At 43.6% G+C, this 25,330-nt stretch overlaps 1 protein-coding gene across 1 annotated transcript in view; it reads left to right on the top strand.

The window, feature by feature from the left end:
* Positions 1–25,330, top strand: part of CFAP61 (cilia and flagella associated protein 61) — a 253,462-nt gene that overhangs the window by 76,170 nt on the left and 151,962 nt on the right. Inside the window, exon 13 of the mRNA XM_068565240.1 lies at positions 2,114–2,253. Within this exon, the coding sequence (XP_068421341.1) occupies positions 2,114–2,253 (140 nt within the window). The remainder of the gene's footprint in view (positions 1–2,113; positions 2,254–25,330) is intronic.

Below are 25,330 nucleotides of genomic sequence, written 5' to 3'. Positions count from 1 at the left end.
TTGCATGTGTCTTTTTGAATTAGAGTTTTGTCCAGGTATATGTCCAGGAGTGGGATTGCTGGATCATATGGTAGGAATTACTCATTTCTCCCAGAGGAAGCCCCCCAGGGCTTGGCACTTAGTCCTTATTTTCAGCTTGAGTATTTCGACAACGTGACTTGCAAGTTCCCCAGAAGGAGCTGTGTTATTTTGCTAGAAAGAAGGAAGATCAGGTCAAACAGTGATTCACTCCTTTGGGTTGCACACGTGTCCCCAGGGTTTTGGATTTGCCCAGGCAAGGCCTTCACAGGGTTCAGGAGGAGGTGAGATCCCAAAGGGACAAATTAGCTCTGGGAAGAGCAGGCTGCTTCTGCAGGCACCTGGCAGAGAGGGTCATGGTGGACTTGAGGAGCACAGACAGTCCACGGCAGCACTGTCCCATAGACAACAAACTCTAAATGTTCCAGCAGCCACATTATAAAAAAAAAGTTAAAAGACACAGGTGAAATCGATTTTAATAATATATTTTACTTAATGCAATATGTCCAAAATTTAATGATTTTAATATGTAATCAGTATGCAAAAGTATTAATGAGATCTTGTACATCCATTTTCTCAGTTTTTAAAATCCAACGTGTATTTTACATTTAGGGCACATCTCAATACAAGCACTAAATTGTCATCAGAAATCCTCGCTCTGCTTTTAGAGTTCATAAAATTTACAGTTGAATGAGTAGATTCACATACCCACATTGTTCTAAACATACATAAAAGTTTTCCAATAACTGAACTGAGTATCAGTTTTTATTTTATCATTTTTTTCTTTTCCATTATGGTTTATTATAGGATATTGAATGTAGTTCCCTGTGCTATACAGTAGGACCTTGTTGTTTATCCATTCCATATGTAATAGTTTGCATCTACTAACCCCAAACTCCCTGTCCAACCTTCCCCCACACCCCCTTCCCCGTGGCAACTATAAGCCTGTTCTCCATGTCTGTGAGTCCGTTTCTGTTTCGTACATAGGTTCATTTGTGTCACGTTCTAGATTCCGCATGTAAGTGATATCACTTGGTATTTGTCTTTCTCTTTTTGACTTACTTCGCTTAGTATGATAATATCTAGGTCCATCCATGTAGCTGCAAATGGCATTATTTCATTCTTTTTTATGGCTGAGTAGTATTCCACTGTGTATATATACCACGTCTCCTTTATCCATTCATCTGTCAATGGACATTTCGATTGATTCTATGTCTTGGCTATTGTGAATAGTAATGCAGTGAACATTGAGGTGCATGTATCTTTTTGAATTAGAGTTTTGTCCGGGTATATGTCCAGGAGTGGGATTGCTGGATCATATGGTAGCTCTATGTTTAGTTTTTTGAGGAACCTCCATACTGTTATCCATAGTGGCTGCACCAATTTACATTCCCACCAACAACGTAGGAGGGTTCCCAAGTATCAGTTTTGAAATGTAAATTGAATCAAAATGAAATAAAATTAAAAATTCGGTTCCCCAGTCTCACTAGCCACATTCCAAATGCTCGGTGGCCAGACTCAGCTCCTGGCCAGCATATTGGACAGGGCAGATGCAGGTCAGGACACGCAGATCCCACTGCCCAGGTTAACCCGCCCTTAGATCTCATCACCCAGGTGGGACCGTGCCCTGATAAAATACACAGACATCCATTGATGTGTAATCACAGGACTTTAGAGCACAAAAGGCCTGGAGCACCACGCTCTCATCTCCCAGAGGTGGGGACCACGGCTGGTGGCTGTTGCAGCATCATGTGGTAAACCCAGGGCCTTTGCCGTGATACTGTGCAGCCTCATCGTTCCTGGATACAAGTGAATTTGCAAACGTCCTTAGTTTAAAACCCTACATCTGGAGAAGAGCTGTGCTGACTGGGTCCTATGATTCACGATATTCCTTTATTCGGGTTTCAGTCAAACACAGATATTTTCTCCATATTCTTGCAATTGCTTATCCCCTGAATTTTCTGATTACTTTCCAAATGATAGGAATCTTTAACTTGAATATCATCTCCTTTACACATTTTACTCCTATTTAGTGTTTTACGGCAGGAATTTGTTTAGTGATAAATGATTTTTATCTGGTCTCCAATCACGCCAGGACAAGAACTTCTGCATCATTTCTCTGCCACATCTCACCCCTGAGTTTGTCCTCATACAGAACTTTGTGAAGATCGTCCCCTTCAACAACTGCACCCTGGACCAGGACCTCTACGTCTTCCATCGGGCAGGATTGCTCAAGTAAGCGGACGCGCGTTTGGCCAAAAGATAGTCCATGAGGTTAAAAAAAGAGAATGGAACAGGAGCTCCATGACATTTTAATTTAATGATTTATTTTTAAGATTGTCTTATTGGCGGAGGACTTGATCAAGTGATTTTAACCAGTCCATTTAGGGGAAGAGTCATAGTGAAAGTTGCTGGTCCAGTCAGATATTAGAGCATAATCTAACTCCAAAATAGTCGAAACAATAGCCATGTTGACATTTCTATGGGTGGAACAAGGTAACACAAGAAAGAGTCCCACCGCAGACCCCAAAAGAATAAGAATTGAACGCGTGTCTGTGTGTAAAGGTATTATAGACTGATGTATATGATGGCATTTGTGTTACAGTGAGAAAAGGAAGGATTATTTTGTAAATGGTGGGACAAAATAAAGACAGAAATGTTCTTCATATTCTACAGTAAAATAGATTCCCAAGTGATTGAAGAGTTAAATGTAGATATTGCAATAGTTAAAAATTAGAAACTGTTACCTACAGTGCTAGGTTCTGGGCCAGATTCTGAGAATACAGCAGTGAACAGCCTACTGGTGTGTCCCACATCCTTTCAAAGCTTATAAACACTCCTGTAAAAGTAAAACTGCAGCTGTGATGGGTGTACCAGCAGTGGGTCTGTGGGACTGTGGAGACGTATTATCATTGGCAGATTCAGCCCAGTCAGAGGAAGCTTTCCTGAGGAAGAACACTGAGTTCTAGACAAGGAGTGTGAGTGAAGATTGAACTTTATTGTGCCTCAGGATGGGGAAGGTCTTTTTAGAACATGGAAGAAAAAAATTAAGATTTTTTTTTTTTACTATATGAAACTTTAGAACCACTCTAATTTAATTAAAATGCAGCTGACTAATGGAAGGATATTTTTAACAAATATAACAGACACAAGGTTGGTATATTTTATATATAAAGAGCTTTAATAAATCAATAAGAAGACTAAAACCAAAATAGAAAAACTAACCCCCCACACAAATGGCCAGACTGTTTGCATATGAAAAAAACAAAAAATCAATGGGTATTAAAAAATCTTCAAACTTATTGCTAATAAGGGAAAAGAAACAAAAGCAAGAATGAGACATCATTTTTGGTCAATTGGCTAGAATTAGAATATAGAAACATTCAAATCTAATGAGAAAAATGTAACTCTTGTCAGAATGTAAGTAGACATAAAATTTAAAAGGGCAGTTTGGCCAGAACGTTAAGGTAGTTTATATTCTTTCACTCTTTACTTCCACTCCTAGAAACATATCCTAGGAAACTTGTTGCAGAGATGCAAACAAAAATTTACATCTGAGGATTAAAGAACATTGGAAATACTCTAAACATCCAATAGTAAGAGAATGTTTAAATACTTTATGGTACCTATAGGAAGTAATCTATAACTATGCTTACAGTTCATTTTAAGAATATCTAATGATTAGAAGATGCTCAGAATGTAATGTTAGGGTAGAAAATCTATCAATAAATAAAACAGCATTTAAATATGACCAAAATTTCTAAAGAAGGAAAAAAATGCATGAGCAAAGTAGACTAAAAGGACACGTGCAGATGTAGTTCATGCCCCCCAGGCCCCCTCGTTCAGGACTAATTTCGCACCTGCGGGATGTGTGGGCACCACCAGCTCGAAGCTGGGTCCCCCGCCGAGGAGACTGCCCTGGACAGAAGAGAGGGCTTTGCCCAAGGTCCACCCTCCCGAGGGCAGCCTGCATCCAGCAAGTAGTTTGTGTGTGTGGAGGTGGGGGAGGGACACCTCTGAAGGGTCTTCCCAGGGCCAGGACGCCCCGAGGTGTCAGCTGGGCATTTGTTGTGACTCCATGGCTTGCAGTCCGTCTTCCCCTCTGCCCCGTCCTGCCCTGCCCCTCCCCATAGGTGTGGAGGGTCCCAGGAGCCACCCTCATCACCCCCAGCATGCGGATCTCTGTGTGAGGCTGCCTCCTGGGGAACCCGGCCCGCGGTGCTAGAGATGGCCCGTGGTTGCCTCGGGGTGGTAGGAGGAGTGTCATGGGTGATTTGTAATTTCCTTTCTCACATTGCCTAAATTTTGGAATTTTCCTACACCAACCTTGGATATAGCAAGTGGTTGAAACCCATCAAATAGGCTTAAGTAACTGGAGAATTTATTACTACACAGAACCAAGGGAAGACGCCGAGGGCAATTCTGGTTTCATACGTGGCTTATTAGCCCTGTTGGATCTGTCTCTTCCGAGTTGACCCCTTCTCAGACACAGTGGTTGCAGGATGAGTGAGGTAGCTCCAGACCCTTTATCACTTAAGTCCACCAGGTGAGGAGTGGTGGGGATGTTTCTGTTCAGAAGCCCCAACACAGAAGTCTTACTGCATCTCAGTGGCTCAGATTGGCCTTCTGCCGGCTGACTTTGAACCCATCACCGGGTCAGAGGCTGCTGGTTGACATTCCTTGGGTCTGGTCCCAAAGCTCAGGGCTGGGTGGGGGAGGGGTGCATCACCTATTCAAATCTGGAGGCTTTTCTGGAGAAATGGGCAATGGAGCTGCTCCCCACACTTCCATCTTGGGATAGGACCAACTCGATCAATAGAAAGTGAACAGTAGATCTATTACAGGAACAATGTCAATACCGTCCAATTTCTATAATTTAACTTTTTCAAGCTGTCTTATTCACATAGTCTCATTCTTACAAAATATTATGGAGCTCATCAAACTGCGCATTTAAGATGGGTATATTTAATTGTACGTAAATCATGCCTCAGTAAAGCTGCTACAAAATCTTGTGACAAAGGGATTGGTAGAGTAGTTTCAGAGAGCTTTCTCTATAATTGATATATTAGCCTTTTAAGTGAAACTTTGAGAAACCTTCCAAATGATCACTTTATAATTGGGGAATGGTTAAATGAATTTTGGCATATTCATTCAGTACATTATTACGCAGATTTTGAAAAAATAAAAACAGATCTATATCATGCTGTATGGAATGATATCTGGGATGGTGAGAAAAGCAAGGGTCAGATGATAATAGTAATAATAGTAATGACAGCTTACATTTATGGAAGGTTTGTAGTGTTTCAAGGACTTTCTTAATCACTTTCCATGTGTCTTTACGCACAGTGACCTTATTAGCTAGATACCATTATTATTATCCCCATCCTACAGGTAAGGAAACTGAGACACAGAGAGGTTAAGTAACTAGTCCAAAATGCACACAGCAGAAAGTAGCAGAGCTGGAACTGGAATGAAGGCAGCTGGCTTCCAGAGCCAACTCATAACTGCCTCACGTATTGCTTCCTATGCTGTGTTTTCAGCGTAAAGCTGTTGTAGCAGAGAGACCCTAAAGCACAGTGGCTTGAGCCAGAGGACAGTTCCGCCTCTACCACACAGTGGTCCAGACAGGAGCAGGTGGTCTAAGGAGAGTCGTGGCTTTTCCCCACGAAGCTGTCCAGGGACCCAGTTCCTTCTCTCATTGCTCCTCCATCTCATAGAGCAAGGGTCTTACCTACTGTCCGTGTGGAGAGTCAGGGGTCTGCGGATTTGGATGGGAAGAAAAATTACATCTTTCTGTTACTAACCTCTGATTGAAGTTTGACGTGTCCTTCCACTGTGAATGGAGGCAACAAACCTCAGAAGTGTCAGCGAAGCCGTGACTTTGTAGCCCATAGGAGTTACGGATATTCTCGTGTCACCTTACGGTTGCTGCAGATGTCTCAAAATATGGCTGCTCATCGTACTTTGAAGTTTCAGTAACTTTATTCTCCACCAAAACTTGTTACTTGATGCATTAACGAGGAGGCACAGATATTACCAAAACACACATTTTAAAAAACATTTTGATAGCTCTACTTGATATAATTTGTCGTCTTTGATTTTACATGTTGAAAAGCATTAGTCTGAGAAGGGGTCCTGAGCACCCCCAGACTGTCAGAGGGGCCCATGGGGCACACAAGTGTTAGACCGCCGTCAGAGTGAGCTCTTTTCCTCTTGGTGCTGTGAGCCGGCTCAGGGCACCGTAGTCACATTTTAGCCATGGGGAAGGGTGCAAAGAGAAAGGGAGGGAAGACTGTCATCTTACAGAAGTTACATCACTTCTGGTCATAGTCTGTGCTCAGGAAGTTGGTTGCACAGCCCTGCCGAGCTGCGGGGGAGGCCAGGGGGACAAGTTGCTGGCGGGTCAGGTGTGCGCCCGGCGAAAACTCAGTTGACTCAGTTATTAAAAGGGAGAAGGCGAGAGGGAAACTGGGGGACCATCGTATCTAGTTTTTATCTTGCATATGTAAAGATGTTCTAGAAGGGTCCACGGGACTTTATTAACCTTTTGTGCTTCTGGGGAGCAGGACGGGGACGTGGTGGTGTAGATGGCGACGTACTCTTTGCTTTATGTCTGTCGGTTCCGTTTGATTTTTTTCATTAATAAACTTTATTTTTTAGAGCAGTTTTAGGCTCACAGCACAACTGAGCAGAAAAAGTGCAGAGGGTTCCTACAGACCCCTTCCCCAGTCCCCCCCGCCCCAGACTCTCCCACAGTTAACATCCCACACCAGAGCTACACCATTTGTACCATCACGGAACCTACAGGGACTCACCATTATCAACCGGAGTCCACGGTTTACATGAGGGCTCACTCTTCTGTTGTACACTCTCTGGGTCGGGACAAATGTGCAATGACGTAGCAACCACCACACTATCATACAGAGTAGTTTCTAAAAATCCCCTCTACTCCCCCTATTCATCCCTCTCTCCTTCCCCACAGCCTCTGGCAACCACTGGTCTTTCTCCTGTCCCCATAGTTTTGCCTTTTCTAGAATGTCAGAGTTGGAATCCTACAGTACGTGGCCTTTACAGATTGGCCTCTTTCAGTTAGTAATGAATATTTTAATGTTCCTCCGTGTCTCTTTGTGGCTTGATAGCTTATTTCTTTTTAGCCCAGAATAATATTCCATCTGGATGGACCACGGTGTATTTATCCAGTCACCTACTGAAGGACAGCTTGGTTGCTTCCAAGTTTTGGCAATTATGAATTTCAGCAATTATGAATCTATGTGCAGGTTTTTGTATGGACGCCGGTTTTCAGCTCATTTGGGTATATACCAAAGAGCACAACTTTAGATTGTATGGTAAGAATATTGGGTTTTGTAAGAAACTGCCTCACTGTCTTCCAAAGTCCTCCACCATTCTGCATTCCCGCCAGCAACGAAGGAGAGTTCCTGTTTCCTCACATCCTCGCCAGCATTTGTCAGTGTTTTGAATTTTCGCCATTCTCATAGGTGGGTAGTGGTATCTTGTTTTAATTTGCGTTTCCATACTGACTTACGGTGTTGAGCACCTTTGCATTTGCTATTTGCCATCTGTATATCTACTTTGGCGAAGTGTCTGTTCATATCTTCTGCCCTTTTTTAAGATTGGGTTGTTCATTTATGTTTGAGTTTTAAAAAATTATGGGCGTGCATTACTTCCATAATAGAAAGTGTAGTTAATTTTTTATCACTGAGATTTTAAATTTTATTATGACTCAGGTAAAACTTTCATTAGAATGTTCTTTACGCTCTCTGCATTCTTACGTAGAGTGAATTGGTGACATTTTCTTACGACTTGGGCTTCTCTTTATGAATAAATACACACTGATGAGAGCAACCGGATGACAGGGGATCAGGATAGGGCCATGGGTCTGCCTGAGGTAGTGGCCTTGTTCTTAGTGGCTTAATTACTTAATTCACAGTCATATTCTTTTCTTGTACACTCTCTCTCTTATTTACTATGTACATGTATTGCTTTTGTTAACAATTAAGTTTAAGTTTTTAAAACAATGAGACTTTCAGCACTTGTCTGGAAATTAGTCCTGGTTGCAGCATGGCCCTAGTTTTTCTTTCTAACCATTTGCAGTGTCAGCTTCGTTTTTGTTTTGTTTTGTTTTGTTTTAATCACTCACGTATAAAGTTGGAGCAAATCATGTACACCTGGGTTCTTTTCTGAAAAATTAAAGACTCACAAACCGAAGTAGTTTCCGTGCCTTTAGAAAATCATGATCCTTGTCACCATTCCCATCTGAGCCCTCATTGGGAGCTTTCCTTTGTTGCTCTGAGTTTTGTCGCCAGCCCACTGACAACTGCACACCCGGTTCTCAGCGTGTCCAGTCTTGTAGTCCAGTCTTTGCACTTTTACTCTTGTTCCTGTCTCTCTTGTGGCCATGGCAGCGGGTCACTGTTCTCTAGAGCAAGCTTAGATTTTTAATTCTTTAAATTCTAAACACAAAGAGCTTTACAAATGTTAGGAATGGTAGTTTTGCCTGTAGGATCGCTCAGCTCGTAAAGGGAACACGATATCGGAACCGGCTTCTTCCCTCTGCACTTTGAAAGCCCAAACCACAGGGCCCCTTCAGGCAACTGAGCTTGGCCGCAGGAGAGGGAGGAGGCCAGCTGACCTGAAGACCTTCCCACAGAAACATTGAGGAAGGACAAACTCACACCTTACATCCCAGAGGTACTAGTATTTTTTTAAAAAAATATATTGGTGTTAAGCAGTGGATTTGGAGGACGTTCATATGTCACAAAATGAAGCTGAGAGATGTGAGTGTAGAACCACCTCGAAGAAGACCTGCCGTGCCCTCAGGTGGGTCCCTGGCACCAGATTTACCCCAGGGGCCCTGCCTTCACGGGCCTTCCCCGCCTGCCCCGTCTCTGAAAGTCCCCAGATGTCATGTCCCCCTCCCCCCTCTCCCCCCTCCCCCCGGGCACTGAAAGCCAGAGGTACGGGAGCTCCAGGAGCAACACGGCAGCCTTTGTAGGCCAGGCCCCATGTGGTGAGGCTCTGGGACCCCCGGCCTGTGGGGCTCACACTCGGGTTTTAGTCAGCAAGGCCTCACAAGGGTCTGTTGGTCCGTGATGTCAAGGACGACCATCTGGCGTGGCTGGCAGCCCCGCAAGGCCATCATGGACATGCATCTTGTACCTTCCTGCACCTGGCCTCACCCTCGTGCAGGGAGAGTTCTGTGTTTCAGAGCGGCTGCTTCTACTCCAAGTGCGGTCCATGGATGAGTACCCACCCAGAACTTGCTGAAATGCAGGATCGGAGCCCTGCCCCTGGCCTTCTGAGTCGGTTTGCCTGGGAGTCTGTGTTGTGAACAAGGGCCCCGCTTGATTTCTATACCCATTAAAGCTTGAGAAGCGTTGAAGGTGCTTCTGCTTTTTATGAATAGATCTTTCGGTAGAGAAGAATGGTGATTCTCACTCTCCTCCAAATACGGATTTTCTGTAACCATGTAAGCCACATGTACTTTATTTTTTTAATTTTTATTTTTTGGTTGCTTTGGGTCTTCGTTGCTGCATGCAGGCTTTCTGTGGTTGCAGAGAGCGGGGGCTTCTCTAGTTGTGGAGCAAGGGCTTTAGGCGCACGGGCTTCAGTAGTTGCAGCACTCGGGCTCAGTAGTTGGGGCAAGTGGGCCCTAGAGCACGCTAGCTTCAGTAATTGTGGTTTGCGGGCTCTACAGTGCATGCTCAGTAGTTGTGGCACACTGGCTTAGTTGCTCCGTGGCATGTGGGATCTTCCTGGGCAGGGGTCGAACCCGTGTCCCCTGCATTGGCAGGCGAATTCTTAACTACTGCGCCACCAGGGAAGTCCCGCCACACGTACTTTAAACCTTTAGTTTCTGGTAGTTTTTGGTTCTGTTGAGGTCTTTTTTTTTTTTTTTAAACATCTTTATTGGAGTATAATTGCTTTACAATGATGTGTTAGTTTCTGCTTTATAACAAAGTGAATCAGTTATACATATACATATGTCCCCATATCTCTTCCCTCTTGCGTCTCCCTCCCTACCACCCTCCCTATCCCACCCCTCTAGGTGGTCACAAAGCACGGAGCTGATCTCCCTGTGCTATGCGGCTGCTTCCCACTAGCTATCTATTTTACGTTTGGTAGTGTATATATGTCCATGCCACTCTCTCACTTTGTCCCAGCTTACCCTTCCCCCTCCCCGTATCCTCAAGTCCATTCTCTAGTAGGTCTGTGCCTTTATTCCAGTCTTGCCCCTAGGTTCTTCATGACCATTTTTTTTTTTTTTTTAGATTCCATATATATGTGTTAGCATACGGTATTTGTTTTACTCTTTCTGACTTACTTCACTCTGTATGACAGACTCTAGGTCCATCCACCTCACTACAAGTAACTCAATTTCGTTTCTTTTTATGGCTGAGTAATATTCCATTGTATATATGTGCCACATCTTCTTTATCCATTCATCTGTCGATGGACACTTAGGTTGCTTCCATGTCCTGGCTATTGTAAATAGACCTGCAGTGAACATTTTGGTACATGACTCTTTTTGAATTACGGTTTTCTCAGGGTGTATGCCCAGTAGTGGGATTGCTGGGTCTTATGGTAGTTCTATTTTTAGATTTTTAAAGGACCTCCATACTGTTCTCCATAGTGGCTGTATCAATTTACATTCCCACTAACAGTGCAAGAGGGTTCCCTTTTCTCCACACTCTCTCCAGCATTTATTGTTTGTAGATTTTTTGATAATGGCCATTCTGACTGGTGTGAGATGACATCTCAATGTAGTTTTGATTTGCATTTCTCTAATGATTAATGATGTTAAGCATTCTATCATGTGTTTGTTGGCAATCTGTATATCTTCTTTGGAGAAATGTCTATTTAGGTCTTCTGCCCATTTTTGGATTGGGTTGTTTGTTTTTTGATGTTGAGCTGCATGAGCTGCTTGTAAATTTTGGAGATTAATCCTTTGTCAGTTGCTTCGTTTGCAAATATTTTCTCCCATTCTGAGGGTTGTTTTTTGGTCTTGTTTATGGTTTCCTTTGCTGTGCAAAAGCTTTTAAGTTTCATTAGGTCCCATTTGTTTATTTTTGTTTTTATTTCTGTTTCTCTAGGAGGTGGGTCAAAAAGGATCTTGCTGTGATTTATGTCATAGAGTGTTCCGCCTATGTTTTCCTCTAAGAGTTTGATAGTGTCTGGCCTTACATTTAGGTCTTTAATCCATTTTGAGTTTATTTTTGTGTATGGTGTTAGGAAATGTTCTAATTTCATTCTTTTACATGTAGCTGTCCGGTTTTCCCAGCACCACTTATTGAAGAGGCTGCCTTTTCTCCATTGTATATTCTTGCCTCCTTTATCAACGATAAGGTGACCATATGTGTGTGAGTTTATCTCTGGGCTTTCTATCCTGTTCCATTGATCTATATTTCTGTTTTTGTGCCACTACCATACTGTCTTGATTACTGTAGCTTTGTAGTATAGTCTGAAGTCAGGGAGCCTGATTCCTCCAGCTCCGTTTTTCTTTCTCAAGATTGCTTTGGCTGTTCGGGGTCTTTTGTGTTTCCATACAATTGTGAAATTTTTTGTTCTAGTTCTGTGAAAAATGCCAGTGGTAGTTTGATAGGGATTGCATTGAATCTGTAGATTGCTTTGGGTAGTATAGTCATTTTCACAATGTTGATTCTTCCAATCCAAGAACATGGTATATCTCTCCATCTGTTTGTATCATCTTTAATTTCTTTCATCAGTGTCTTATAGTGTTCTGCATACAGGTCTTTTGTCTCCTTAGGTAGGTTTATTCCTAGATATTTTATTCTTTTTGTCGCAACGGTAAATGGGAGTGTTTTCTTAATTTCACTTTCATATTTTTCATCATTAGTGTATAGGAATGCAAGAGATTTCTGTGCATTAATTTTGTATCCTGCTACTTTACAAAATTCATTGATTAGCTCTAGTAGTTTTCTGGTAGCATCTTTAGGATTCTCTATGTATAGTATCATGTCATCTGCAAACAGTGACAGCTTTACTTCTTCTTTTCCGATTTGGATTCCTTTTATTTCTTTTTCTTTGATTGCTGTGGCTAAAACTTTCAAAACTATGTTGAATAATAGTGGTGAGAGTGGGCAACCTTGTCTTGTTCCTGATCTTAGTGGAAATGGTTTCACTTTTTCACCATTGAGGACGATGTTGGCTGTGGGTTTGTCATATATGGCCTTTATTATGTTGAGGAAAGTTCCCTCTATGCCTACTTTCTGGAGGGTTTTTATCATAAATGGGTGTTGAATTTTGTTGAAAGCTTTCTGTGCATCTACTGAGATGATCATATGGTTTTTCTCCTTCAGTTTGTTAATATGGTGTATTGCATTGATTGATTTGCGTATATTGAAGAATGCTTGCATTCCTGGGATAAACCCCACTTGATCATGGTGTATGATCCTTTTAATGTGCTGTTGGATTCTGTTTGCTAGTATTTTGTTGAGGATTTTTGCATCTACGTTCATCAGTGATATTGGCCTGTAGTTTTCTTTTTTTGTGACATCTTTTTCTGGTTTTGCTATCAGGGTGATGGTGGCCTCGTAGAATGAGTTTGGGAGTGTTCCCCCCTCTGCTATGTTTTGGAAGAGTTTGAGAAGGATAGGTGTTAGCTCTTCTCTAAATGTTTGATAGAATTCACCTGTGAAGCCATCTGGTCCTGGGCTTTTGTTTGTTGGAAGATTTTTAATCCCAGTTTCAATTTCAGTGCTTGTGATTGGTCTGTTCATATTTTCTTTTTCTTCCTGGTTCAGTCTCGGAAGGTTGTGCATTTCTAAGAATTTGTCCATTTCTTCCAGGTTGTCCATTTTATTGGCATAGAGTTGCTTGTAGTAATCTCTCATGATCCTTTGTATTTCTGCAGTGTCAGTTGTTACTTCTCCTTTTTCATTACTAATTCTATTGATTTGAGTCTTCTCCCTTTTTTTCTTGGTGAGTCTGGCTAATGGTTTATCAATTTTGTTTATCTTCTCAAAGAACCAGCTTTTAGTTTTATTGATCTTTGCTATCATTTCCTTCATTTCTTTTTCATTTATTTCTGATCTGATCTTTATGATTTCTTTTCTTCTGCTAACTTTGGGGTTTTTTTGTTCTTCTTTCTCTAATTGCTTTAGGTGTAAGGTTAGGTTGTTTATTTGAGATGTTTCTTGTTTCTTAAGGTAGGATTGTAGTACTATCAACTTCCCTCTTAGAACTGCTTTTGCTGCATCCCATAGGTTTTGGGTCATCATGTTTTCATTGTCATTTGTTGCTAGGTATTTTTTAATTTCCTCTTTGATTTTTTTCAGTGATCTCTTGGTTATTAAGTAGTGTATTGTTTAGCCTCCATGTGTTTGTATTTTTTACAGATATTTTCCTGTAATTGATATCTAGTCTCATAGCGTTGTGGTTGGAAAAGATACTTGATACGATTTCAATTTTCCTAAATTTACCAAGGCTTGATTTGTGACCCAAGATATGATCTATCTTGGAGAATGTTCCATGAGCACTTGAGAAGAATGTGTATTCTGTTGTTTTTGGATGGAATGTCCTATAAATATCAGTTAAGTCCATCTTGTTTAATGTATCATTTAAAGCTTGTGTTTCCTTATTTATTTTCATTTTGGATGATCTGTCCATTGGTGAAAGTGGGGTGTTAAAGTCCCCTACTATGATTGTGTTACTGTTGATTTCCCCTTTTTTGGCTGTTAGTATTTGCCTTATGTATTGAGGTCCTCCTATGTTGGGTGCATAAATATTTACAATTGTTACATCTTCTTCTTGGATTGATCCCTTGATCATTATGTGGTGTCCTTCTTTGTCTCTTGTAATAGTCTTTGTTTTAAAGTCTATTTTGTCTGATATGAGAATTGCTACTTCAGCTTTTTTTTGATTTCCATTTGCATGGAATATCTTTTTCCATCCTCTCACTTTCAGTCTGTATGTGTCCCTAGGTCTGAGGTGGGTGTCTTTTAGACAGCATATATACGGGTCTTATTTTTGTATCCATTCAGCCAGTCTGTGTCTTTTGGTTGGAGCATTTACTCCATTTACATTTAAGGTAATTATCAATATGTATGTTCCTATTACCATTTTCTTAATTGTTTTGGGTTTGTTATTGTAGGTCTTTTCCTTCTCTTGTGTTTCCTGCCTAAAGAAGTTCCTGTAGCATTTGTTGTAAAGCTGGTTTGGTGGTGCTGAATTCTCTTAGCTTTTGCTTCTCTGTAAAGGTTTAATTTCTCCATCAAATCTGAATGAGATCCTTGCTGGGTAGCATAATCTTGGTTGTAGGTTTTTCTCCTTCATCTCTCTAAATATGTCCTGCCACTCCCTTCTGGCTTGCAGAGTTTCTGCTGAAAGATCAGCTGTTAACCTTATGGGGATTCCCTTGTGTGTTATTTGCTGTTTTTCCCTTGCTGCTTTTAATATTTTTTCTTTGTATTTAATTTTTGATAGTTTGATTAATATGTGTCCTGGCATGTTTCTCCTTGGATTTATCCTGTATGGGACTCTCTGTGCTTCCTGGACTTGATTAACTATTTCCTTTCCCATATTAGGGAAGTTTTCAACTATAATCTCTTCAAATATTGTCTCAGTCCCTTTCTTTTTCTCTTCCTCTTCTGGGACCCCTATAATTCAAATGTTGGTGCATTTAATGTTGTTGTCCCAGAGGTCTCTGAGACTGTCCTCAATTCTTTTCATTCTTTTTTCTTTATTCTGCTCTGCAGTAGTGATTTCCACTATTTTATCTTCCAGATCACTTATCCGTTCTTCTGCCTCAGTTATTCTGCTATTGATCCCTTCTAGAGAATTTTTAATTGCATTTATTGTGTTGTTCATCACTGTTTGTTTGCTCTTTAGTTCTTCTAGTTCCTTGTTAAACGTTTCTTGTATTTTCTCCATTCTATTTCCAAGATTTTGGATCATCTTTACTATCATTATTCTGAATTCTTTTTCAGGTAGACTGCCTATTTCCTCTTCATTTGTTAGGTCTGGTGGGTTTTTGCCTTGCTCCTTCATCTGCTGTGTGTTTCTCTGTCTTCTCATTTTGCTTAACTTACTGTGTTTGGGGTCTCCTTTTCACAGGCTGCCGGTTCGTAGTTCCCGTTGTTTTTGGTGTCTGTCCCCAGTGGCTAAGGTTAGTTCAGTGGGTTGTGTAGGCTTCCTGGTGGAGGGGACTGGTGCCTGTGTTCTGGTGGATGAGGCTGGATCTTGTCTTTCTGGTGGGCAGATCCACGTCTGGTGGTGTGTTTTGGGGTGTCTGTGGCCTTATTATGATTTTAGGCAGCCTCTCTGCTAATGGATGGGGTTGTGTTCCTGTCTTGCTAGTTGTTTGGCATAGGATGTCCTGCACTGTAGCTTGCTGGTCGTTGAGTGGAGCTGGGTCTTGACGTTGAGGTGGGGATCTCTGGGAGATTTTTGCCGTTTGATATTACGTGGAGCTGGGAGATCTCTTGTGGACCAGTGTCCTGAACTTGGCTCTCCCACCTCAGAGGCACAGCCCTGACACCTGGCTGGAGCACCAAGAGCCTGTCATCCACATGGCTCAGAATAAAAGGGAGAAAAAAAAGAAAGAAAGAAAGAAGAAGATAAAATAAAATAAAGTAAAATAAAATAAAGTTACCAAAATAAAAAATAATTATTAAAAAAAATTTTTAAGTAATAAAAAATTTAAAAAAAGAAAGAAGAGAGCAACCAAACCAACAAACAAATCCACCAATGATAACAAGTGTTAAAAACTATACTAGAAAAAACAAAAACAAAAAAACGGACAGACAGAACCCTAGGACAAATGGTAAAAGCAAAGCCATACAGACAAAATCACACACAGAAGCATACGCATACACACTCACAAAAACAGAAAAAGGGAAAAATATATATCTATCATTGCTCCCAAAGTCCACCACCTCAATTTGGGATGATTCGTTGTCTATTCAGGTGTTCCACAGATGCAGGGTACATCCAGTTGATTGTGGAGCTTTAATCCGCTGCTCCTGAGGCTGCTGGGAGAAATTTCCCTTTCTCTTCTTTGTTCTCACAGCTCCCAGGGTTCAGCTGTGGATTTGGACCTGCCTCTGTGTGTAGGTCGCCTGAGGGCGCCTCTTCTTTGCTCAGGCAGGAGGGGGTTAAAGGCGCAGCTGCTTCGGGGGCTCTGGCTCACTCAGGCCGCGGGGGAGGGAGGGGTACGGAGGCGGGGCGAGCCTGTGGCGGCAGAGGCCGGCGTGACGTTGCACCAGCGTGAGGCGTGCCGTGCGTTCTCCCGGGGAAGTTGTGCCTGGATCATGGGACCCTGGCAGTGGCGGGTTGCACGCGCTCCCGGGAGGGGCGGCGTGTAGAGTGACCTGTGCTCGCACACAGGCTTCTTGGTGGCGGCAGCAGCAGCCTTAGCGTCTCATGCCCGTCTCTGGGGTCCTCGCTGATAGCCGCGGCTCGCACCCGTCTCTGGAGCTCCTTTAAGCGGTGCTCGGGATCCCCTCTCCTTGCGCACCAGGAAACAAAGAGGTAAGAAAAAGTCTCTTGCCTCTTCGGCAGCTCCAGACCTTTTCCCGGACTCCCTCCTGGCTAGCTGTGGTGCGCTAACCCCTTCAGGCTGTGTTCACGCCGCCAACCCCAGTCCTCTCCCCGCGATCCGACCTCCAAAGCCCGAGCGTCAGCTCCCAGCCCCCACCCGCCCTGGCGGGTGAGCAGACAAGCTTCTCGGGCCGGTGAGTGCTGGTCGGCACTGATCCTCTGTGCGGGAATCTCTCCGCTTTGCCCTCTGCACCCCTGTTGCTGTGCTCTCCTCTGTGGCTCCGAAGCTTCCCCCTGCCCACCCCCTGTCTCTGCCAGTGAAGGGGCTTCCTAGTGTGTGGAAACCTTTCCTCCTTCACAGCTCCCTCCCACTGGTGCAGGTCCCGTCCCTATTCTTTTGTCTCTGTTTTTTCTTTTTTCTTTTGCCCTACCCAGGTACGTGGGGAGTTTCTTGTCTTTTGGGAGGTCTGAGGTCTTCTGCCAGCGTTCAGTAGGTGTTCTGTAGGAGTTGTTCCACATGTAGATGTATTTCTGATGTATTTGTGGGGAGGAAGGTGATCTCCCCGTCTTACTCTTCTGCCATCTTGAAGTTCCGCCAATCAATGTGATTTTTAGTAGGCAGTACAGGTATCTTCATGACTAAGATAAAAAAGAGTTATGGAGGTCAGAAATCCAGAACACCAAACACTGGGGCTATAGGTGCCACTGCAGTGGGCTGGCTGGGGCTCGCCTTCCCTCCGCTGCTTCCGCCGAGGCCGGGACGCTGCTGGTGGTGGCTGCACTGGTGGGCGACTGGACTGCCGTCTGCCTGACAGACTTGGTGCTGAAAGTGACAACCTCGGGTCTAAGGCACAAGCCCACGGTACCCAAGGTCGGGGCGCAAGGCCCGAGGCCTTTTCTCTTCCCCCACCTGCACTGGAGGCGGGTGGCCAGTTCCCACGTGCGGCCTTCCGCCGGGTGCCGGGTCCGTGGAGTAAATTAAGCAGAGCCGGTTGCAGGCGGGCTGTGGCGGGTCCCACCCGGGAGGCAGGCGCCGCTGGCGGGCTCGGAGGGCCGCGCGCTGCCAAACCCCGCTCTGCACCTGGGAGGAAAATCAAATGTCCGCCTGGAAAGGCATTGTTTGCCTTCGTTGTCTGCCTTCGCTGTCGGCCTTCGTTGTCTTTAAGGCTGCAACCCTCCAGAGACTCTGGTATTGGAAAGAATCTAAATCAAGTTTCTGTTGAGCTCTTAAGGCCCTTCTGTATTGCATAAATAGACCCCTGGGCTAGATTTTATAAGAATATTTGAACAATGGCAGTCCTGTGGGTTTTTATCTAATACAAAGTAATGCTTTAATTTCTCTTATCTTTTTCTAATTCTTTTTTTAAAATTGAAGTATAGGTGACTTACAATATTACATTAGTATCAGGTATACAACATAGTGATTCAATATTTTTACAGATTATACTCCATAAAAGTTATAAAATATTGGCTATATTCCCTGTGCTGTACATTGCATCTAATTCTTGTCTCTTCATAAACACGCTTCTCACAACATGAGTTCTTCTAAAACCATCTTTTGAAATTTTAAAACTTAGATTATCAGTGGACATGTTTTCAGTTGGAAATAAAAAAAACCCCAACTCAGAATGGCTTCAGACATAGGGCAGTCATTGGCCTCCATAGCTGGGAGGTCTGGAGACAGGCAGGGCTTTGGGGTTTGAATCTTCGGGGTCCTGGCTTCTTTCCGTATCCGCTCTGCTTCCCCCGTGTCAGTTCCAGCCTGAAGTTGGCGTCCCTCACGTCGGCCTGATGGCTGACACCTGTGACCACCACAGCGGGGGAGCTGGCTGCAGGTGGGCTTTCTTTCCCAGAGGCCCCAGGCCCACGCCCCCCTCATTCACCCTGTACTTGACGTTGAGTGTGCAGGGTGTACCCGCCCCCATCCTAGGTGCTGGGGAAGCAGAAGTGACCCAAACCGACAAAAACCCTCGCCCTCATGGTGCCTGCACTCCAGGTGGAGGAGAAAGACGTAAAGAAAGGAGAGCGAGAAGATACAGCTTGTGTAAGCGTGAGGGTGACCGCGAAGAGGGATGAGAGATGCAGGTGTGGGGCGGGGTGGGGGGGAAGGAGGCAGGGGAACAGCCAGGTGGGCACGGCCCTCCACACCCACGCTTTTCCTGCCGTGGCTTTAAAATACATCATGTCCTTCCATTTTTTTTTTGTTTCACTTCTCTTGACATTTGGGATGGATCGTTCATGCCCTTAAGTTTGGTTACTCTAAATTTCATGACCCCGTGTCCTGGTCTCCCGCCCGATCGCGTTCCTCTTCCCTTGGGAAATTATATTTGTGTCTGTCACCTGCCCTTTGGCCGTGCTGCTGAGCACGGGGACATATCACTCACTCAGTCGCTAGCAATGCCACCTCTCTCGTCAACAGGTTCCACGCGAGGGCCCCTCTCGTTTCCTTTGTGGCTGCTGGTCTTTGAGAGGATGGTTCCCAGTATTTATGTTAGCTTTCATTTGGAATGTGCATAAACTAAATGCTTTTTAACACTGTACTTCACTGAGTGATCTCTGGGATGTTTCCGCACGTCACCTGAGGCTGGAGTGTGGTGCAAGAACCTCTTTCCTTTTCCTTCTGCTGCCCTTCATAATCACCCCGGCTCTCCTCCTTCTTTATTCATGAGCAGAGGACACATTTGGGTGAACCAGCCACTTATTCCATCTTCCTGCCCTTCCAAACCATGTTTTCTGAAATTTTCCATTTTTAATTTAGGGGACTATGTTTAGAACTTACTCATCCAACTGATATTTACTGTGCCAGAAATGATTTTCTGTGAATAAATATTGACAGCTAAGTTGAGTCATACCACCAATTGTCAACTTTGCTCAGCAAATAAAAATGCCCTTAGGTAGTTGGCTTTTAAATGTTTCCTTCCCTCAGTGTTTTTGTTTTATGTGTTTTTCCGTGGGTGACTCACTCATGCCTGGTTGTCATCTTTTTCTAGAACGTCACCGTTATACCTATTTTGGGCTCATGTTGTCACGGAGGGTGTTTTAGGGATATCAGTCTTTCTGGTGCTTTTAATCAGCTTCCTTGAAGAGAAGGCAAGAGAAACTTTATTTTGTGGTTATTATTTTGTTTTGTTGTTCGGATTAAACTGAAATGCTGATGGCTGTCGAATTATTTTATGTTTCTATTACATAGATCACTCCTTTGGAATTCAGAAAGACTCAGATTACTTTTTCTTCTTTCCATCATTTAGTTTTAATTTACCGGCATCAAAAAATTGCCCTATATTCTGCAAGGCCGAGGGACGACACACACATAGACTGCTAGGTGTCTAAAATCATTCATTCGTTCAACTTAGGGTCGAAAAATCAACTGTTAAATCTTTTCCCTTCTATTTTTATGTATGATTTTCTATTTTGTTATGCATGCAGTCTGATTAAATGCTATAAATTCTGACCTTTGAGGCCAGAGTCTGCCAAAAGCAGGAGAAGAAAAACTCCTGGGAAGCAAAACTTTCCAGACCCAGGAAGGGACCAGTGGGCAAGGGCGACATCATTTCTTTGTGGAGAGGCATACATTTCCCGAGGCATCCAAGCACATCAGAGGGAGGACGTGTGAGAGAGTAGTGCCGTGGGGAGGTGAAGGACCACGGGGAAGGGTCAGGAAACGAGGGAGCCCCACGCAGGACCCCCTCAGGAGACCTTGCTTTTTCTGTGGCTGGAGGAAGCCCTGTGGATGGGTGAGGACAGCCACAGCAAAGTGCTTCTCTGATTCAAGGCGGCTTTAGAACCACGTGTGAGCCCTTGAGGAAAGAATGGCTAAGCCATCCTGGCGACTGAGCGCGTGTTCACTTCCAGGAAGGTCGTGCAAGGTGACCTGCTTAGCAGGTGGGAGCTGGGGGCGTGGTTTCCTTCCCGGTTCCGCACCTGGTTATGGGACAGAGGAAGGGGCTCAGTATAGAGGTTATAATGAAAGAATGAAGATCAGAAACTCCTCATTCCAAACTTGTGGAGAGATGAAAGTGGGACCACGTTTAGGTATATCTGGTGGGCCCGCCATCTGTTTCAGTCCCGCCAGGCCCCAATTCTGATATGTAAACATCAAAATGAACTTTGTCTCTTTGGATAATTATTTAGCCCATTAAAAGTTCATTCCACAGAAGGTCTTGGCATCATTTTGTAAACCCTCAATTGACTATTCTTAATCTTTATGATTTATCTGAAAATATGGCAAGAAATAAGGATAGCTGCTCGATAGTTTGACAGTAAATGCAGTCTCCTTTTGGTGTGTGCATGTGTGTGTGACATCCATATATATTTCAAGAAAATTTCATTTTAATTAAGGATCACATGTTGAGAGTAAAACACTAAGCATCCTTACAACTTTTTTTTTTTAACATCTTTATTGGAGTATAATTGCTTTACAATGTTGAGTTAGTTTCTGCTACAACTTTCTTTTGAAGTCATTTTATTTTTCCAGAGGCCCTCTATGGCTAAAACACAGACTGAGGTCTGCGTAACTCCCCGTCCATTTCTAACCTCATTCTCATCATTTAAAACTTGAAGGGATTTCAGAATTACTTCTCGGAAGATAGTTCTGGAATCAATAGTAGGTCAGCTCCACGAGGGCAGGCATTGTGGACTGTCTTGTTCCCAACACCCAGGACATGCTGGGCACGCAACGAATGTTTAGTCAGCGTCTGGCTGACTGAGTCAGAATGACTGACTGAGTCATTCTCAATAAAGCCGCTTGAATCATTGATTTTTAAGGCATGCATTTTAATTGAGGATCTGTTTCTTACACATAGTCATTTTTCTCTTTTTCTGGGTGCTCCTGTCAATTGCCACATAAAAGCAATTAGGACACATACCTATTGCCACAGTTTCCCTTTTGCCGTCTCCAGGTCCTCATCTTCTTATTCCTGGTAAAAGCAGAACTAACAGGCTCCCGATGTGTAAGCAGGTCGTATCCACACCAGCCACTTGCCTTAGAGCCCTGGTGAAGAGGTCACTTGTGGAGCAAAGCTACATTCTGCTTTTCGAGCTAAGCAGAAAACAATTGAAACATAGCATTCAGAGGCAAACACGAAGCAATAGAGAGCAGCCTTTTCCAATAGAACTACGGAGTGAGCCGCAGAGTATGTGATTTTAAGTGTTCTAATAGCCTCAGTAATTTAAAAATCAAAAAAAGTAGGCAAAACTAATTGTAATATTTATCAGTTAACCCTTTGTAGTCAAAATATTATTGCTTTCAAATGTAATCAGTATAAAAAAGTATCAGTGAGATCGTCTACATTCTCGTTTGGGGCCAAGTCTGCGGAATTCAGTGGGTATCTTGCATGGACAGCACATCTGGATCCAGAGATGCTACCTTTCAACGCTCAGCAGCCACATGTGGCCTGTGGCCTCCAGACTGGACAGCATGGCCTTAGAGCAGGGCACAGACATGCCGCTGCTGCTCAGTCCTCCCCTGAAAGTCCAGGAACTTTCATGTAAATTGTGAAACACTCTTCTTTGGTAAATGTAAGTAGCAGAGATGAGAGCTTCACAATATAACACAAAATGGTCGTGTTCCCTAATCGACAGTAGATTTTCAAGGACAAACTAACGAAATAACGTTTGAGTTTTTGTGATACTTGGCAGTAAAACGGCCCCTTTCCCATTGAACATGTGAGCACTGCTTTGCGCTAGGAAGAGCCCTGGGCTTTCAGAGTGGACCATGATGTGGTCTGAGCTGTGAGCCTGGCTCGGGGAGGGGAGGGTGGAGGGGGACGATGCCCACATCCCAGAGAGCAAAGGCCAGCACAGTGGCTCCCCCAACACTCTTAATAACTCAGTTGTAGCGTTTGTCATGCACAGAAGCCTGGGGGAAATGCTCTGGCCGTCTACGTGCAAGCTGTATAATTCACTCATTCAACAGATGTTGCTTGAGCACCTACTAGGTGCCAGGTGTTGGTCTGGCCAAGGGGAGGCAGCAGTGGGCAAACAGACCCAAATTCTTATCCTCATGAAGTTTTACTTTAGTGAGAGGGGACAAGCAATGAACAAAATAAACAGAAGGTAGGAAGTACTATGGAGAAAAATGCGAGATGAGTCAGAGGAGAGATCCCAGAGGAGGGGTGCTCAGCCATCCTAGGACTTTGGCAATCATTGCTGAGGCCCTTAACCTTGGTCCACAGGGAGAATTCAGGAGAAAACCGCATCTTTATTTTTATTAAAGCTTAACTAAAATCTAGCATTTCCTTCCGTTGTAAAAGTAGGCAACAAACCACAATATTATCAGTAGCACCTGTAACTTTCTCTTCCATTGAAACAACAGGTATTTTCCTATCCTGTCATATCTTGGGATTTGCAGATATCTGCAAATGTTGCTTAAGGCCTATGCTCATTTATACAGCAAAAGTATGGAGATTATTAGATCACTGCTGAATCATGTCATTTAATGAGGCCATAGAGTGTAATCCTACATATTTTATTTTGTGCATTTAAAAACACTTTTCTGAGAGGGGTCCTTGGCATAAAAGAGCTTAAAACCCCTGCATTTACTGGGATTTGAGTAGAAGAGTGGTATGATCTGACTTATCTTTTTATTTATTTATTTATTTTGCCTGCATTGGGTCTTCGCTGCTGCACTGGGGCTTTCTCTAGTTGCGGCGAGCGGGGGCTACTCTTCATTGAGGTGCATGGGCTTCTCATTGCAGTGGCTCCTCTTGTTGTGGAGCACGGGCTCTAGGCACATGGGCTTCTGTAGTTGCAGCACGCAGGCTCAGTAGTTGTGGCATGCAGGCCCTAGAGTTCATGGGCTTCAGTAGTTGCAGCTCGCGGGCTCTGGGGTGTGTGGCCTTCAGTAGTTGTGGCTTGCGGGCTCTAGAGCACAGGCTCAGTAGTTGTGGCACACGGGCTTAGCTGCTCCACGACATGTGGGATCTTCCTGGACCAGGGATCGAACCCGTGTCCCCTGCCTTGGCAGGCGGGTTCTTAACCACTGCACCACCAGGGAGGTACTGACTTAGCATTTTATAAGTGTCACTCTACCTGCTTTGTTGAGGATGGATTGTCGGGCAGCAGAGGTGGGAGTGAGGAGGACCCATCAGGGTGCTGCTGCAACAGCCCAGGCAAGAGGTACTGGTGGCTGGGCCAGCATCCGAGGTCATGAGAAGTGATTGAGTTCTGGGTGCATTTTCAGGGTGAGCCAGCTGACGTGCTGCCGGGAAGTGAGGCATGCGAGAAAGAGAACCAAGACTAAGCCAAGGGTTTGGGCCTGAACCACAGGAAGGATGGAGCAGCCATTGACTAAGGCAGCTGCCAGAGGCTCTGGGATGGTAAGAGTGAGATGACAGGTAGAGGGCCAGGCGTTTTCATTTGGGAGAAACAAGATCCTTTAGATTAACTTTATCCAGATCTTCAACAATATTTTAAACCTTTTGCCCGATACCAATTTGCGAGCAAAGTGTCTCAAACTCTAGCAATATGATGGTGGAATTCGTCATATTCTTGTCATAGTTATGTCAGTTTTTTAATTCAGTATTCTGTAATTATATTGTTAGATCTCTACAGATTTGATATTGTTATATCTTCCTAGTGAACTTTTACTTTTATAGTTAAAGACCCTCTTTTCCTCATGATGCTTTTTGTCTTAGGGTCTAACTTACCTGATATTATTTGCCGCATCAGCTTATTTTTTTGGCTCTTCATTGCCATTCCCCTGTCCTTTTCCCTTCATCTTTCTTTGGTATTGTATATATGTATATTTTGTAACAGCTTTATTGAGGTATAATTCACACTATACAATTCACCCACTCAGAGTGTACAATTCTGTTGTTTTTAGTACATTCACAATTCATCACCCCAAAGGATACCCCTTACCCATGCTGCAGTCACCCCTGTCCCCTTGTCCCCCCCCAGCCCCCAGCAGCTAATCTATATGCTGTCTCTATACACTTGCCTATTCTGGGCATTTCATATAAATGGAATGAAACAGTATGTGGTCTTCTTTCGCTTTTCAAGGTTCATCCCTGCTGTAGCCTGTGTCAGTACTTCATTCCCTTTTGTGGCTGAATAATATTCCAGTGTATGGATAGACCACATAGTGTTTATCCCTTCAGAAGTTGATGGACATTTGGGTTCTTTCCATTTTGGGAACTATTATGGAAAATGTTGCTACGAACATTCACGAGCAAGGTTTCCTGTGAACATGTGGTCTTAATTCTCTTGGGTATTTTCCTAGTACTTTTGTGGTCTTGTTTTTTACATTTATATCTTTAATTCATCTGAACTAGATTTTGGCATAAGGTGGCCATATCAGAATCAAGTTCTTATCTTTCACTTAAAAATTGCTCATACTATTTGTATTATTAAGGTGAGAGTAAATTGATCATCTTTGTATCAGTTAATTATAGATGTAGATTGTTCTTGGCAAATATGCTGCTTTGTCCATAGAACGGAAGCATGCATTAAAATGTAAGCACAAATATTCACTACAAGTGAAAGCTAAGTAGGTTAGAGTATTTCACTTTATTAATAGTAGGAGGAGTAGCCCTGCTCTATTTGGTAATAACACCCCAATGACTGGAGAGCATGCATCATATGAACCCTACATCGTATGCAGGACCCATTACAAAACGAAAATGTGGGACTCCAGCCTAAGGTGGAGAGGTCATCTCCCCCTCGCATGGGTCCACGGCTCCATCCCGTGGCAAACGGGCACCGGCATGCCCTACATACCTGGGCACGGGGTGGACTAGAGTTCCACACTGAGTTGCCGGCCGAACACAGCATGGCACTGCCTGCCATGGGTGGG

Source organism: Eschrichtius robustus, chromosome 16 (genome assembly GCF_028021215.1).
Source record: "Eschrichtius robustus isolate mEscRob2 chromosome 16, mEscRob2.pri, whole genome shotgun sequence".
Lineage (NCBI taxonomy): Eukaryota > Metazoa > Chordata > Mammalia > Artiodactyla > Eschrichtiidae > Eschrichtius > Eschrichtius robustus.
The sequence above is the reverse complement of the archived record's forward strand: the minus strand, read 5'-3'. Positions and strand labels throughout refer to the sequence as shown.